Below are 17,193 nucleotides of genomic sequence, written 5' to 3' on the forward strand. Positions count from 1 at the left end.
CGTGGGGTCAGAATGATCACAAGAACGGTGAGCAAAAATCCCAGAACCACGCGGGGGGACCTAGTGAATGAACTGCAGAGAGCTGGGACCAATGTAACAAGGCCTACCATAAGTAACACACTACGCCACCATGGACTCAGATCCTGCAGTGCCAGACGTGTCCCACTGCTTAAGCCTGTACATGTCCGGGCCCGTCTGAAGTTTGCTAGAGAGCATCTGGATGATCCAGAGGAGTTTTGGGAGAATGTCCTATGGTCTGATGAAACCAAACTGGAACTGTTTGGTAGAAACACAACTTGTCGTGTTTGGAGGAAAAAGAATACTGAGTTGCATCCATCAAACACCATACCTACTGTAAAGCATGGTGGTGGAAACATCATGCTTTTGGGGCTGTTTCTCTGCAAAGGGGCCAGGACGACTGATCCGGGTACATGAAAGAATGAATGGGGCCATGTATCGTGAGATTTTGAGTGCAAACCTCCTTCCATCAGCAAGGGCATTGAAGATGAAACGTGGCTGGGTCTTTCAACATGACAATGATCCAAAGTACACCGCCAGGGCAACGAAGTAGTGGCTTCGTAAGAAGCATTTAAAGGTCCTGGAGTGGCCTAGCCAGTCTCCAGATCTCAACCCTATAGAAAACCTTTGGAGGGAGTTGAAAGTCCGTGTTGCCAAGCGAAAAGCCAAAAACATCACTGCTCTAGAGGAGATCTGCATGGAGCAATGGGCCAACATACCAACAACAGTGTGTGGCAACCTTGTGAAGACTTACAGAAAACGTTTGACCTCTGTCATTGCCAACAAAGGATATATCACAAAGTATTGAGATGAAATTTTGTTTCTGACCAAATACTTATTTTCCACCATAATATGCAAATAAAATGAAAAAAAAACAGACAATGTGATTTTCTGGATTTTTTTTTCTCAGTTTGTCTCCCATAGTTGAGGTCTACCTGTAAATTACAGACGCCTCTCATCTTTTTAAGTGGTGGAACTTGCACTATTGCTGACTGACTAAATACTTTTTTTCCCCACTGTATCTAAAGGGCTGTCACATTGCAGAAGGATCAACTTTATTCTCATTTGCACAAGGAAAGACTAGAAGCAATGGGATGAAACTGAATGGGAGGAGACACAGATTAGATGTTAGAAAAAACTTTTTGACAGTTAGTGATGAATGAGTGGAACAAGCTGCCACGAGAAGTGGTGAGTTCTCCTTCAATGGAAGTCTTCAAACAGAGGCTGGACAGACATCTGACTGGGATGATTTAGCGAATCCTGCTTTGAGCAGGCGGTTGGACCAGATGGCCCAGGAGGTCCCTTCCAACTCTACGATTCTATGATTCTATGAAAAATTCATCTTATACTGGGTTCTATTTTAGGTTAATCCAGCAAATTCCTCAATCCCCGAGAGTCTCCCTCGACTCTCTCATCTAGATAAATTTAACATGCACACAGAGTTTTTTATTCCACAGTAGCCTTCTCACACTGGTTTTGTACCCATTCTACGGAATATCTTACAAGAACAAACAAACCCCAATCTAATCTATGGAGTTTCGCAACTTATAAAAGTGTTACAACCCCAATTGCATGTGAACAACTTTCAACTACGAACTCCAATTGGAATTGTTCGCAATCCCAGTCCCCAAATCAATTCCTAGAATAACATTAATACTGGAATAACAAGTTTACCGAATATATTGAAAATTATTAAATGTTCTTACCTGATACAGATGATTCCCAGAGATTCTTGGACTATACAAGATCCGTCACTTCCCCTCAGTCCGGGATAACTGATTGCCTCTGTTGATGCCCAATGTTAATACGGAGGACTTACAGGAGTTCCAGACTCCCCCGTGCACGATTTACAGTCCTCAGTGTTAAGGCTGGCGGAACGCACCAAATTATAAATAATAGTAGGTGCGTTCGCAGCCCGGGGTCCACCGTGCAGAGGTGGTACACTGCTGCTAGGTAATGGCGGAAGAATAGAGCGGCGTGAAAACAGTCACACGTGGGTTACGTCACTCAGTGTGAACAAGAGCGAACTCTGTTGACTCACAGAGCCGCTGAACGCAAATACCGGAGCCTGTTTAGCTCACAGAGCCCGGCCAAAAAGCGCACAGAAAGCGGCCACAGAACTCTACCCCAAGGACACGGGGTTAGAGTTCCTCTAGGCCCTCTGAGCACACGGCGTTGCTGCCGCAAACGCCGCTATAGACGCTGGCTACGGAGTGTGGAGCACGTGTCACTGATGGGGACTAATGCCTGACTCCGACTCTGCCCTACCTACACCTAAGCCTGGGCGCTAGCAGACTAGGCTGCACAACACATGCGTACCAAGAGAAGGGGTTTCATAATGAGTCAGTCACCAGAGACATTCATACGTGCATACATGACTCACTCCTCATGGTCTGAAAATACAGAGTATCCTAGCGCATGGCCGAGAGGCCATGCGAACCTTTTATAGCCGCGAGCGTCCGGGACCTTCCTGGCTTCTCGGATGGGCCAATCCGAACAGGAGCAGGACCTGAGCAGGTGACCTTCGATCTCCAATGGGAGATTACTCCACGGGCATGCTCAGTGGCCCGACATGAGGACTTAGTCCCTGGAGAATCTCGCTGCTGAGCAGCCTGCACTGTCATAGCTGTGCCAGAGGTGGCAGCAGCAAGCAAACCCACGGAGGTGGTCTGGGCAGAGTGTCGGGACCGACGAGTTTGCTGAGCAACCTCCTCTGCGGCTGGGGAGGAATGGGAGACCGCCGGGAGCAGGGCTCGGGATTCCCACTGTGCAGCAACAGGAACCCGACGTCTAACACTGAGTCATGATGGAAAGATGTTGGATTTCCCGACCAACACACCAAATGTCAGTGGAGTTTTAGTCTTCCAATTAGAAATTGTCCAGACCTGAATAAGTAAGATGATTTGTTCTTTACTGATCATGCCGGCTTGGAGAGAGAATGACGGCCACACCAGATGTGTGCAGTCATCTGTCTCACTCCATACATATTCAAACAGTTTAAATAGGAAAAGAGGAGGGCGTTCAAAATACAAAGTTTGCAAAATAGTTCATATGTTGGAATATACTTAACTGTCAGCAATCCTTATCTATGTTACCAGAGAAGTAAAAGGGATGACACCTTTATTTGTATGTTAGATTAGGAAAGCCAGTTAGCATTCACAATACGTCAGCTAAATAGAGTTTCTTAGTCTAGAAACTTAAATGTCATACATGCAATTATATATAATATATATACCCACATCCTGGCACCCTAGGCTCATGCCCTTAAGTGCCTAGTGGCAAATACGGCCCTGTGACCCCAATTTTTGGAAAAGTCCCGCCTCCAGACCCATACTCAACGGCAAGGTCTTAATTAGATATCTCAAACTACTAGGTATCCGTCCCTCCCCTAACATCTCCCCCATCCTTTAAGGTGCTGGCATTGTGCAGATAGAAAATATATCCAGGGATTAGGGAGTGCTAACCCCCTCTTCCTTCGGCCTCTGCAGGGTTTCCTGTTTAAGTCTCGGCCTCTTCCCACCCCATGCTAACTCACCAAATAATGATTTTATCCTACAAAACCTACACAATGGAAGCCAAATAGGGGAATTAAGGAGCACATATAATAACTGCGGCATCACAATCATTTTAAGGAGATTCACTCCTTAAATTAAGTTCCTCACATCTTGTTAGTGGAAGAGCTATATGAATCCCCAAGTATTTAAATTTTTGAACCACCTTTAATTTAGTACATGTTTCCACCTCCCCATTACAATCATTATTACCATCCACAGACAAAACACACGACTTGTCCCAATTAATCTTCAATCCCGAAATCTGTCCAAAGCCCTCAATTAATTTCACTACATTTCTCAGACTCCCCAGAATCCTCTAAGAAAAGCAGGATCTCATCGGCATATAAAGCCACCTTCTCCTCCATTGTCCCATGTATAAACCCCTTTACCTCCTGAGTTCTTATTTTAACGGCCAGTGGTTCCACAGCAAGGGCAAAAAGCATTGGGGACAGCGGACACCTCTGTCTCGTACCAATGGACAGCGAAAAACTATGCGAGAATTTATTATTAACTCTAATTTTAGCAGTTGGAGAGGAGTGTAGCAATTTTACCCACAAACTAAACTCTGGCCCAAACCCAAAATGATCCAGCATCGACCACAGGTAGTTCCATTCCACACTATCAAAAGCTTTGTGTGTGTCTAGAGATACCACCACTCTTTTACCTGAGTTTACAGCTGGAATTTGCATATTTAAATATAGTCTTAAATTACAGCAGTGGTTTTATTAGGCATAAAGCCAGACTGGTCCGGATGGACCACCTTATCTATTATCCGGTTCAGCTTGTTCGCCAGAGCCTTTGCCAGAATTTTAATATCCGCCGTCAAGAGTGAAATTGGTCTATAAGACTCTGGCAACTGCGGATCTTTTTCAGCCTTGGGGATAACCACAACAATGGCCTCCATAACAGAAGCGGGCAGCATTCCCCTCTCCAATGACTCATTAAACACCCCTAGCAATTTCTTTAATAGTTCCTCATTGAGGACTTTATATACTTCAGCTGGGATGCCGCCCGTCCCCGGGGCCATGTCCCCTGCCAGATACGCCAACACCTCCCTCAGCTCTTCCTTCTGAAAGCGGTCCATCCACCCAGTCTCGCTCCTCATTATTTAGTTTAGGCAATTTAACCTCCCCCAAAAACCTATTAATTTCCCCTTCCATCTGCTGCGACTTCGATGAGTAAAGCCTACTATAGAAACCTCTAAAATTTGTTCCCCCTGAGTAACTACATTACCATTCTCTGATTTTAATGTGTATATGTGTGCAGAGTCTTGTTGCGCAGATGCCATCAATGAGAGCAGGTGACCCACCTTTTCACCCTCCGCATATAAAGTGTCATGATCCCAGTGCAGGTTTTTGAGCTGCACGTCAGGGGTTAATGTCTGGAGCTCAGTGCAGGTTTTGATCTGCACACCTGGGGTTAATGATTGTGGCCTCTTTCTGGTTCTGGGAGAGCTTCTTAAACCCCTGGGAAGCTCCAATCCCTGCCAGTTATACTTTTGCCTTTGGCCGAGTGTGGTGACCTCTGTGTGCCTGTGCCTGTTCGTTGTTATAGCTTGTGTATATGGTTCTGACCCGCTTCTGTTTCCCTTTGTGAGTTTGCCTGTTGATTCTGTACTGTGCTATCCTCTCTGTGTATGACTCATTGCCTGTGATCTGACTACTCTCTGCTCGCCTCTCTTGTACCTTGCAGCTATCTCTGTGTGTGACTCATTGGCTGCATCATGACTATCCTCCCTGTCTATGCCCCTTGGTAACTTTGTCTCGCAGTTACTCTGCTAGGAGTTCTCTTGCAGCTCCTAACTCTCTGGAGTTTAGGCCACGTCCCTAGCAGTCACATGCTTCAGGTCCTGCGGCTCTGAAGTACGCACCTACTTGGCTGCTGCCCGCTCCACAGGTATCTTTGAGCACAGTTCGCTTTACTCAGGACTTGCGCACTGGCTCAGTGAGCAAGTTCAGTGCGGTGTTTCTGACATAAAGCTTCCTTTTGGAACGCCCTCGACCTCTCCCTAAGCATATACAATTTGTTTGCCTCATCATGAGCCGCTTTCATGTGTTTTTTTGTATCACTTGAACATGGATTACTCAACGCTTCCTCCGATGCACTCAATTCCTACATCACCGCTTTATCAGTTTCTAGATTTGGTCTTATGCCTTGAAACATCTCTAAGCAAAATTCCCCTTAAGTATGCCTTTCTAATGTCCCACACTATATGCTTTTCTGCACTACCCTCATTGAGCCCTAAAAAATTCCACTGTCTCCTCCCCAATCCTTCCCATGTCCAAGATCTGCAACCAAAAGGGGTAAATTTTCCATCCCAGTCCTACCATATCCCTTTGGTCCTCAATCTGCAGCCACACCACTAACGGACTATGGTCCGACAAAACTCTTGGCAAATACTCCACTTCCTGAACTAAATTATCCATCAAATCGTTTCCCAAATCTACATCTATACGGGATAAAGAGCCATATGTTTCCAAGTAACAGGAATAGCTGTACTTATCCACATTTCGTACCCTCCATAAATCCATCCAAGCTACTTCTTGCAAATAATAACTGAATGCTGTCTCATTACCTTCATTCCTCAATAAAGCATATCTTCCCTCATCCCAGTGATCATTGGCAATATTATTCACATTTATTTATTTTACTCATTTATATAGAGCTATTAATTCCACAGCGCTTTACAGACATTATTGGCACTGTCCCCGATGGGGCTCACAATCTACCGTATATGCTCGAGTATAAGCCAAGATTTTCAGCCCATTTTTTAAGGTTGAACGTTCCCCTCTCATCTTATACTCGAGTCATATAGCAGGGGGTTGGCGGGGAGGGTGAGCGCGGCTGTCAGATCATACTCACTCAAGGGAAGCAAAAGGCCAGAAAAAGCCTGACACCTGACAAATACTATTGAGAACTCTGCTATTAGAAGTGGAAAGGAAGAACAAAGACAAAAGAATCTAAATAATAAAAATATTGGAGAAAGAGAAACCAATTGCAAACTAAAATGTTTCTATACTAATGCACAAAGCATGGGCAACAAACAAGGAGAATTGGAACTACTAACACAGGAAAAGAAATATGATGTCATTGGAATCACTGAAACTTGGTGGGACGATACACATGATTGGAATACAAGGATGGAAGGATACAACTTATTTGCTAGAAACAGACTTGATAAACGAAGAGGAGGTGTCGCATTGTATGTTAGAAACGCGTATATCTGCACAGAGATTGAAGCTTCAGAGACTGGGAGTTCTGTGGAAACTGGGTAAGAATACAAGGACAACACAATGGAAAGGACACCATTGTAGGCATTTACTACAGGCCGCCTGTGCAAGCTGAAGATATGGATGAACTCTTTATGCATCAAATGGCCAAGTTCTCCAAAAAATATGACATAGTTGTCATGGGAGATTTCAACTATCCTGACATTTGTTGGGAATCTCTCTCAGGCAAAACCAACAGGCCAAGGAAATTCTTATCCTCTCTTGCTGACAACTTTATCTTCCAAAAGGTAGGGGAGAAAACAAGGGGAACTGCTACCTTGGATCTAATCCTTATAAACAGGGAGGAAATGGTTGAGGAGGTAAAAGTTGCTGGGACCCTAGGAGGAAGCGACCATGCTATTTTAGAGTTTTGGATAACTAGAGGAGGAAGACCTGTGAAGACTCAGACGTCAAGGTTAGATTTCAGAAAGGCAGATTTTAAGGGATTCAGAAAGAGAATTGGAGGGATCCAATGGCTGGATATCCTTAAGGACAAAAATGTCGAGGAAGGATGGGAAATCTTGAAAAGTGAAATTCTCAAAGCACAGTTGTTAACAATTCCGAAAAGAGGGAAGAATAGGAAGCGTTTAAGGAAACCAGGATGGATGAACACAGAACTTAAGCACATGCTAAAAAGGAAGAAAGAAATGTTTATATAATGGAAAGAGGGAGGCATATCTAAAGAAGAATATAATGCTGTCTGCAGAAATTGCAGGGCACAAATCATATTATCTAAAGCTGACAATGAATTCAGGCTTGCAAGAGATGTCAAAAGCAATAATAAAGGATTTTGGGGATATGTCAAAGTAAAAGAAAAGTCAAAGATGCTATAGGATTTTTACAGGTTGAAAATGATGAAATGGTAAGACAGGATGTTGAGAAGGCCGAACTTTTAAATTCCTATTTTGCATCTGTTTTCTCCCAGAAAGGAAATGTAACATCAACTGTTCTTCACTGTCCTATTAAGGGAATAGAAGAATCCAGGATATCTATAAACAGAAAGTTAGTGAGGAAACACTTAGCTAACCTAAATGAATTCAAGTCTCCAGGTCCAGATGAATTACACCCTATAGTACTGAAGGAGATAGCAGAAGAAATTTTTGAACCCCTCTCCATAATCTTTGAAAATTCTTGGAGAACAGGAGAAGTCCCAGAAGACTGGAAAAGAGCAAATGTTGTTCCTATCTTCACAAGGGGAAGAAGGTGGACCCAGGGAACTATAGGCCGGTGAGTTTGACTTCTATACCAGGAAAGATCTTTGAACAAATTATTAAACAACATGTATGTAAGTACCTGGACAAGAATAAAGTGATTAAACAGAGTCAGCATGGGTTTGTAACTAATAAGTCATGTCAGACTAACTTAATTTCCTTCTATGACAGAATCACTTATTGGGTGGATCAGGGAAATGCTGTAGATATAGTATATCTTGACTTCAGCAAAGCATTTGTCAAAGTATCTCACACAATCCTTATTGAAAAAATGGCTAAGTATGGAATGGACAAGGCAACTGTTAGGTGGATTCTTAACTGGCTTAGTGATCGGACCCAAAGAGTGGTCGTAAATGGCTGCACATCCAGTTGGAAGAATGTCTCAAGTGGGGTACCACAGGGCTCTGTCCTGGGCCCTGTATTGTTCAACATCTTTATCAATTATTTAGTTGAAGGAATTGAGGGTAAACTGATTAAATTTGCTGATGACACAAAGCTAGGAGGGATAGCTAATACTAGAGAAGAGAGAGGGGATTCAAAAAGATATAAATAAACTGGAGCAGTGGACAGCAACTAACAGAATGGTTTTTAACAGGGAAAAATACAAAGTACTACATCTTGGCAATAAAAATGAAAAAGGCATATACAAAATGGGAGGAATAGGGCTAAGCAGCAGCACATGTGAAAAAGACTTGGGTATACTAATTGATCACAGACTGAATATGAGTCAACAGTGTGATGCAGCAGCAAAAAGGCAAATGCAATTCTAGGATGTATAAACAGAAGCATACAGTCTAGATCACGTGAAGTCATTATTGCCCTCTACTCCTCTTTGGTCAGACCTCATCTGGAATACTGTGTCCAGTTTTGGGCACCACATTTTAAAAAAGGCATAAGCAAACTGGAGCAAGTTCAGAAAAGAGTGACCAGAATGGTGACCGGTCTGCAAACCCTGTCTTATGAGGAAAGATTGCAGGATTTGGCAATGTTTAGCTTGCAAAAGAGAAGACTGACAGGAGACTTAATAGCTGTCTACAAATATCTCAAGGGCTGTCACATTGTAGAAGGATCATCTTTTATTCTCATTTGCACAAGGAAAGACTAGAAGCAATGGGATGAAACTGAATGGGAGGAGACACAGATTAGATATTAGAAAAAACTTTTTGACAGAGTGATCAATGAGTGGAACAGGCTGCCACAAGAGGTGGTGAGTTCTCCTTCAATAGAAGTCTTCAAACAGAGGCTGGACATACATCTGTCTGGGATGATTTAGCGAATCCTGCTTTAAGCAGGGGGTTGGACCAGATAGCCCCGCAGGTCCCTTCCAACTCTACGATTCTATGATTCTATGATTCACCCCCTCCTGGCACAGTCTCTGCAAACCCTGCTTCTCCCATGGTCTCTGGCCCTGCAGCTCTTCCTGTGTTCAGCGGTCACGTGGTACCGCTCATTAAAGTCATGAATATGCACATATTCATGACTTTAATGAGCGGTACCATGTGACCGTTGAACACTGGAAGAGCTGCGGCGCCGGAGACCATGGGAGAAGCAGGGGCTGCAGAGATGCGTCAGGAGGGGTGAGTATGACTGGGAGAGCCATGCTATATTCACCTGTCCCCATTCCACCGCCGCGCACCGCTCTATCCTCCGCGTCCTCTGGCTGTGACGTTCAGGTCAGAGGGCGCAATGAGATGTTTAGTGCGCGCCCTCTGAACAGTCACTGACAGAGGACCTGGAAGACAGCGGCGTGCGGCGGTGGAACGCGGTCAGATGAATAGAGCTAGTGGCGGGGCCCTGAGCCAGCAGCGACACCAGCACCATGCCCCCATAGCGTGCCGGTGTCCCTGCCTGCTCAGGACACCGATACCTGGCCCCCAGCGACGAGAGGTGAGTATGTCATTTTTTTATTCGCAGTAGCATATGGGGCATCTTATGGGGCCTTAACCCTTTTGGAGCATCCTATGGGGCCATAACCTTTATGGAGCAGCATATGGGGCATATTCTATGGAGCATCTTATGGGGCCATAAACTTTATGGAGCGCCATTATTATCCTTTGTGCAGCATTATATGGGGCGTATTTTGTATGGAGCATCTTATGGGGCCATCATGAACTGTATGGAGGCTCCTGATTCAATATGGATATTCAAAAACATTTACCCTACTGATGTCTCAATTAATTTTACTTTTATTGGTATCTATTTTTATTTTTTAAATTTACCAGTACCTGCTGCATTTTCCACCCTAGGCTTATACTCGAGTCAATAAGTTTTCCCAGTTTTTTGTGGCAAAATTAGGGGCCTCGGCTTATACTCAGGTCGGCTTATTCTTGAGTATATACGGTAAGTTCCCTATTAGTATGTCTTTGGAATGTGAGAGGAAACGGAGCATCCCCCACTATAATAAAAGGAACCCCTACCTATCTTTCCAATATTTCTAAGTTTTCTTGTAATTTTTTCCTAGAGTATGGCTGGGGAATATACTGTACACCGAGGCAATACACAATAATCTATTAAAGATCTTACAAACTGGAAACACATATTGGCTGTCTTTGTCAATTACCACCTCTACCTCCTCAAACGGGATGCTTGTACTGTATGTACCAGCATTGAAACCCCTCTGGCATAAGCTGAGAACGTCGAGTGATCCGCCTTCCTCACCCATCTCCTCTGTAACATTGCTACTTTTTCATTAACCAGATGCGTTTCTGGAAGGCATATCACCGAGGGCTTCTGTTTCAAAATACCGTATTTTTCAAATTATGAGACGCACTTTTTTGCCCCAAAATTTGTCCCCGGTGCTGCCGCTGCGCTGTGTCTGGCGGTACTGCGGGGCTCTGTCAACATTTTGTGAAAGGCCAGAGCCCCCGGCAGATCCATAGTTTACTGTGCGTTGGACTCCGGGAAAATGGCCACTGGGGGGGCGGCGCATTCACAGATGGAGATCTCGGCACCATGATCTCGGGAGATGAGATTTCAGCGTTGAGATCTCATCTCCTGAGATCTTGGTGCTGAGATCTGCGCATGCGGCCATTTTCCAGGAAAATGGCTGCCAGGGGCGGCACATGCGCAGATGCAGATTTTGGCAGCAAGAACTCGGGAGATGAGATCTCAGAGCTGAAATCTCATCTCCTGAGATCTCCATCTGCGCTTGTGCGGCCCCCAGTAGCCATTTTGCCGGAGTCCACCACATAGGAAACCATGCAACTGTGGGGGCTCTGGCCTTTCAGAAAATGTCGGCAGAGGCCCGCAGCACTGAACATCCGCAGCATCGAACGCCCTCAGAGGCGCGAACACCCCCTCATCCCTGACCCCGCTCCACCGCGGCTGGTAAGGTATATCCGCATTATAAGACGCACCCCCATTTTCTCCCCAAATTTGGGGGAAAAATGTGCGTCTTATAATCCGAAAAATATGGTCAATATAGCCTTAGACTCATGGGAGGAGTGCTCAGTCAGAAATGGAGGCAATAACAACCTTCAATAGTAAACTGCAAAAAACTACCCTGCACCTCCGCATAGAATAAAACATGTTAGGCATCAGGTTTCTGCGTCTGCTCTGCAGGAATCCAGAGCCTCACATTCTGCGGTCTCCTGCTGTCTATCCACTGCAGAGAAGATTACTTTGCAGCAGACTGCTCCAGAGACTAAGTCCCTCTGTGCTCCTACTGGGCATGCTCATGAGACGATCTCCCATTGGAGATCGGGAGTCATGTGCCCAGGTCCTGCTCCAGATCTCATTGGTCCATCTCGGAGATCTGGATGGTCCCACACGGCTATAAAAAGCACGCATGACCATTCGGCCATGCGCTAGTATAGACTATACTTGCTATGTGTGAATGGTGACGGATGTATGATTCTGGTGACTGACTTAATAAGAAACCCCTTCCCTCTGATATCAGGCATGTGGATAGGGAATTAGTTCAGCAGTCAGCGCCAGTCAGTGGCAAGCCTTTGGCCACTGTGCACACCGCACCTCTGCGCCTGCTTTGTAGCTGTGCCGTCCTGCGGTAGTGTCCTACGCCGCGCTGCAGTTACAGCCCTTCTTGGCGCTCGCAGTAGCGACGCCGCACACACGGTAGGTCTAGACGGGCGCAGCTCCTGTCTTAGGTCCTGCTCCTGTGACCTGATCCCGTGTGTGCATTTACCTGAGGCCTGTGATACTAACAGGCTCTGTGGTTTTGTATGTTTATGTTGCGGCGCCTCTGTGTGTGAACAGAGCCCGCTTTGCGCACTTCGGGTGAAGTCTAACCCGTGCGCATTATATCGCCATATTGCTCGTCTGTCGATACCTAGCAGCGGTTGTAACACCTACTGCATGGTGGACCCCGAGCGGCGAACGCACTTTATTATTTATTTTTATTTAGTGCGTTCTGCCGTTCCTAACAAAGGCAAGTGTGAGCAAGGTGCCATAACTGAATAATATACAAACAAGAGAATAGAGCAGCTTCTGTGAGCGCAGGTCGCATAAGGTATCTACAGCCAGTCAGCAGCTGAAGCAGTGAAAAAATACAGTGGACAAGCTGACTGTTTCCAGTTCAACTAATGTTCCAGTGTATACGAACTAACAGTACAACATCATCTACATGTTATATTGCCTCATATGTTCCGGTATTTTCTCCAGTAATTTGTATTATTACACTGACTTATCTATGATGTTACATTGTCATCCTCTCCCCATTCAGGTCCTTCGAATATCAGATCTTCTCAGTGGAGATCTTCTATTTAAGAGAATTTTCATGATTGACACATCAAGGATGGAAAGGGACAGAGACAAGATGGCGGAGAGAATATTACACCTCACCCTAGAGATCCTCTTCCAGCTTACTGGAGAGGTGAGAGATTCTGATGACGTCACATTACATCATTCTTATCTATGGGAATAACAGATGGACAGAACTGGAGAGGTGAGGACTCTGGAAATGTCTGTAGTCAGATTTATTAATGTGTCTCTCCATAACCAGGATTACACAGTGGTGAAGAAGACCTCTAGTGAGCGCTGTCAGGACCCTGTGTCTGAGGGATGGGGAAGACCCCTGAGCCCAATCACAGGGCCTCCACTCCACCCCTTGATACTTGAGAATATCAATGACCAGAAGGTCCTAGAACTCACCTACAAGATGATTGAACTGCTGACTGGAGAGGTGACACTGCTGGGAATGCTGGGACATTATACTTCAATGCTATGAAGGGATCAGGGTTATGATGGTATTATTGTATGTGTCAGGTTCCTATAAGGTGTCAGGATGTCACCGTCTATTTCTCCATGGAGGAGTGGGAGTATTTAGAAGGACACAAAGATCTCTACAATGATGTCATGATGGAGGTTCCCCAGCCCCTCACATCACCAGGTAATAGACAGGACTAAATACACATGGCCTATAATTATCTGTATGTAAAGAATGAATTCAGTCCCTTTATTTGTTTTCTCCAGACCTATCCAGTAAGAGGACAACACCAGAGAGATGTCCCTGTCCTCTTCTTCCACAGGACTGTAAACAAGAAAATCCCAATGTTCCTCATGATCATCAGGTAGATGGAGAGAAGGTGTCATGAGATCTCCCCTATGATGTGTAGACGGCTGTGAAGGTCTTGTGCTCAGTCTTGTTTTATCCACCAGTATTATATGTTTTATACTTGTGTAATGAGAACAGTGGAGATGCCAGGATTAGAGCTGATCATAGATGTGACTTGTACAATTTTTGTTTCAGGGTAAAGGACTCACCAATATTTATGCTACAGAGGCATATGTGAAGGGTGACTGGTGTAAAGAGGAGATTCCTACATATGACTACCCAGGTGAGTAGTAACCACTAAATGCAGTAAAGTCACAGAATCTTCTCAGTCACAGGATGTGGCTGTTTTATCTTCAGTGTAGTCTGGCCATATCACAATCAAGCAGTCACCATTCTTCTGCTAAACCTGATTACTTTGGGCATTGGAAGTCCTTCTGTTGGAGCGAGACCTGTTCCGGCCAGAGCTTACAGCACGGAGAAAGCTCCCTACTATCTGCAGCTAGAAGATTCTGACACTTACCTTTCCAGATCTCTAAACTGCAAAGCCAAAGCCACAGCGTATGTAGAATGTGCTGACAAAATGAAGAAAAATATAATCCGTATAGTGGACCTTGCTTTTGTGACGACACACCAGACCAAGTCCGTTTTATTTACCATATTTTTCGGATTATAAGACGCAGTTTCCCCCCCAAAATTTTGGGGGAAAATAGGGGAGTGTCTTATAATGCGGATATACCTTATCGGAGCGCCGCTGCTCTGTGTCCGATGGTGCTGCTGCCCTGTGTCTGGTGGTGCTGCCGCCGCTGCCCTGTGTCCGGTGGTGCTGTCGCCGCTGCCCTGTGTCCGGTGGTGCTGTCGCCGCTGCCCTGTGTCCGGTGGTGCTGTCGCCGCTGCCCTGTGTCCGGTGGTGCTGTCGCCGCTGCCCTGTGTCCGGTGGTGCTGTCGCCGCTGCCCTGTGTCCGGTGGTGCTGTCGCCGCTGCCCTGTGTCCGGTGGTGCTGCCGCCGCTGCCCTGTGTCCGGTGGTGCTGCCGCCGCTGCCCTGTGTCCGGTGGTGCTGCCGCCGCTGCCCTGTGTCCGGTGGTGCTGCCGCCGCTGCCCTGTGTCCGGTGGTGCTGTCGCCGCTGCCCTGTTTCCAGTGGTGCCGCCCCTTTGCATTGTGTCCGGTGGTGCTTCTGCCAGTGCCCTGTGTCCGGTGGTGCTGCTGCCCCTGCCCGGGGGCTCTGCCGACATTTTGTCAAAATCCAGGGCTTCAGGCAGTTCCATGGTTTCCTGTGCGATGGACTCCGGGAAAATGGCCGCCTGAAGGCTTCGCATGCGCAGATGGAGATCTCGGTAGCAAGATCTCAGGAGATGAGATTTCAGCGCTGAGATCTCATCTCCCGACATCATGCTGTCTGTCTATGAAGGACACACAGTGCATCACCCAGCTTTGCACATAGACTTGCCTCTGCACCTAGCATTCACATGGTATGCCTTTCAGCTAACCCCAGCTTACCCCAGTGTTATTTATGACCTTGTTTACTCTGGCTTGATCATATACATCTGGTCCACTCTTAATTGTCTGACCAAAATGAGCAGAGACCACTCCTCTCTGCTTCACACCTGACTGCACTTAGTTGTACATATATTGCAGAGCACAAGTCTGCATAGACTTCAGTCTGCATTGTGATTGCTATAAGTGTGTGCTAGAAGTGTGAAGATTAATTTAAGAATTAAAACCAGAATTGAACCAGAAGGGAACTGAAGGTAACTGGACACAGTCACTGTAAACAATGTTTCTGTTTGTTTTCACTTTCACCCCAATAATCCTTCACTTTCTGCAAATTCCCCTAATCCCTACTCCTAGTAAGGAACTGTTCATCTCTTCTTCAATCCTCCCCATCCACCTCACTTCCGCCTCAAAACTGTTCCTTAACATACAATCCTCTGTCTCCAAACACAGACAGCCCCCTCATGCCCTCTCCTGCTCCCACCTGCTAACACTTTCTCTGCTCCTTCTCACTGCTGGCGATATCTCGCCAAATCCTGGTCCTCCTCACCACATTCCCACAGTCATTTCTACCTCCCATCCACACTCTATCACAACCTTCCGTAACCTCTCCAACCTTATACCCATTCACCCAGCCCCCGCTTCCCCAGTCCCACTAACAGGAGCTCTGTGGAACGCTCGCTCTGTCTGCAACAAGCTTTCCTACATCCATGATCTTTTTGTTACTACCAAACTCTCCTTCCTCGCCATCACCGAAACCTGGCTCACCCCTTCTGACACAGCCTCTCCTGCTGCACTTTCGTATGGCGGCTTCCACCTTTCTCACACCCCCCGCCCCAGCAGCAAACATGGTGGAGGAGTTGGTTTTCTCCTGTCAGATACCTGCTCCTTCACCCCAATCCCACTGCCACCCTCTGTTACCCTCCCTTCCTTTGAGGTGCACTCTGTGCGCATCTACTCCCCCTCCAACCTCCAACTGGCTGTCATCTACCGCCCCCCAGGGCCAGCCACCACCTTCTTTGACCACTTCACCACCTGGTTACTTCATTTCCTTTCCGCGGACATCCCTACTATCATCATGGGCGACTTCAACATCCCCATCGACACTTCCCTCTCAGCTGCCACTAAACTTCTATCTCTCACTTCCTCCTTCGGCCTCACTCAATGGTCTTCTACAGCCACCCACAAAGATGGCCACACACTGGACCTCATCTTCACCCGCCTCTGCTCCCTATCTAACCTCTCTAACTCACCTCTTCCTCTCTCTGACCACAACCTGCTCACATTCTCTTCCCTCTTCACTCCATGTCTACAATCCCCACCCCACAAACTTTCACACCCTCGCAGGAATCTTAAACACCTTGACCTACACTCATTCTCTGAATCCCTCCTCCCTCTTACAGATATAAGTTCCTTACACAATGCGGATGACGCTGCCGCTCTATATAACACCACAATAGCTGTAGCTTTGGAATCCGCTGCCCCACTTACACATACCAAAACTCGCAAAATCAACAGACAGCCCTGGCACACCAGCCTGACCAAAGAGCTGAGGCGAGCTTCCAGGGCTGCTGAGCGCAGATGGAAAAGATCCCACTCCAACAAGCACTTCATCGCATTCAAACAGTCCCTCACTACTTTCAAGACCACACTCGCCACAGCTAAACAAACCTACTTCTCATCTCTCATATCCTCCCTGTCTCACAACCCGAAACAGTTATTCAACACCTTCAATTCTCTCCTCCGCCCCCCAGCACCTCCTCCCTCCCCACTCATCTCAGCTGAAGACTTTGCCTCATTTTTCAAGCAGAAAATTGATAACATCAGGGACAGTTTTGGTCAACAACCCCCAGAGCCCTTCCTCCCGACTTCCCAGCCCTCCACCTTCAAAACCAACTTCTCCACCATTACAGAAGATCGACTCTCCACTCTACTCTCAAGATCACATCTCACCACCTGTGCACTCGACCCGATCCCATCCCACTTCATCCCAAACCTCACCACAGTCTTCATCCCAACCCTAACCCATCTCTTCAACCTGTCACTAACAACTGGTGTTTTCCCCTCAAGCTTTAAACATGCCTCCATCACACCTATCCTCAAAAAGCCCTCTCTTGACCCATCCTCTGTATCTAGCTA

The 17,193-nt window shown here is 46.3% G+C and overlaps 1 protein-coding gene across 1 annotated transcript in view; it reads left to right on the plus strand.

The window, feature by feature from the left end:
* The window catches only part of LOC141051045 (uncharacterized), a 59,082-nt gene that overhangs the window by 13,729 nt on the left and 28,160 nt on the right, over positions 1–17,193 (plus strand). The window contains exons 2-6 of the mRNA XM_073547858.1: positions 12,734–12,883; positions 13,013–13,192; positions 13,276–13,399; positions 13,483–13,580; positions 13,760–13,847. Coding sequence (XP_073403959.1) covers positions 12,734–12,883; positions 13,013–13,192; positions 13,276–13,399; positions 13,483–13,580; positions 13,760–13,847 — 640 coding nt within the window. The remainder of the gene's footprint in view (positions 1–12,733; positions 12,884–13,012; positions 13,193–13,275; positions 13,400–13,482; positions 13,581–13,759; positions 13,848–17,193) is intronic.

This window comes from Dendrobates tinctorius, unplaced genomic scaffold, assembly GCF_039654945.1.
Source record: "Dendrobates tinctorius isolate UK_male_01 unplaced genomic scaffold, ASM3965494v1 ptg000155l, whole genome shotgun sequence".
Lineage (NCBI taxonomy): Eukaryota > Metazoa > Chordata > Amphibia > Anura > Dendrobatidae > Dendrobates > Dendrobates tinctorius.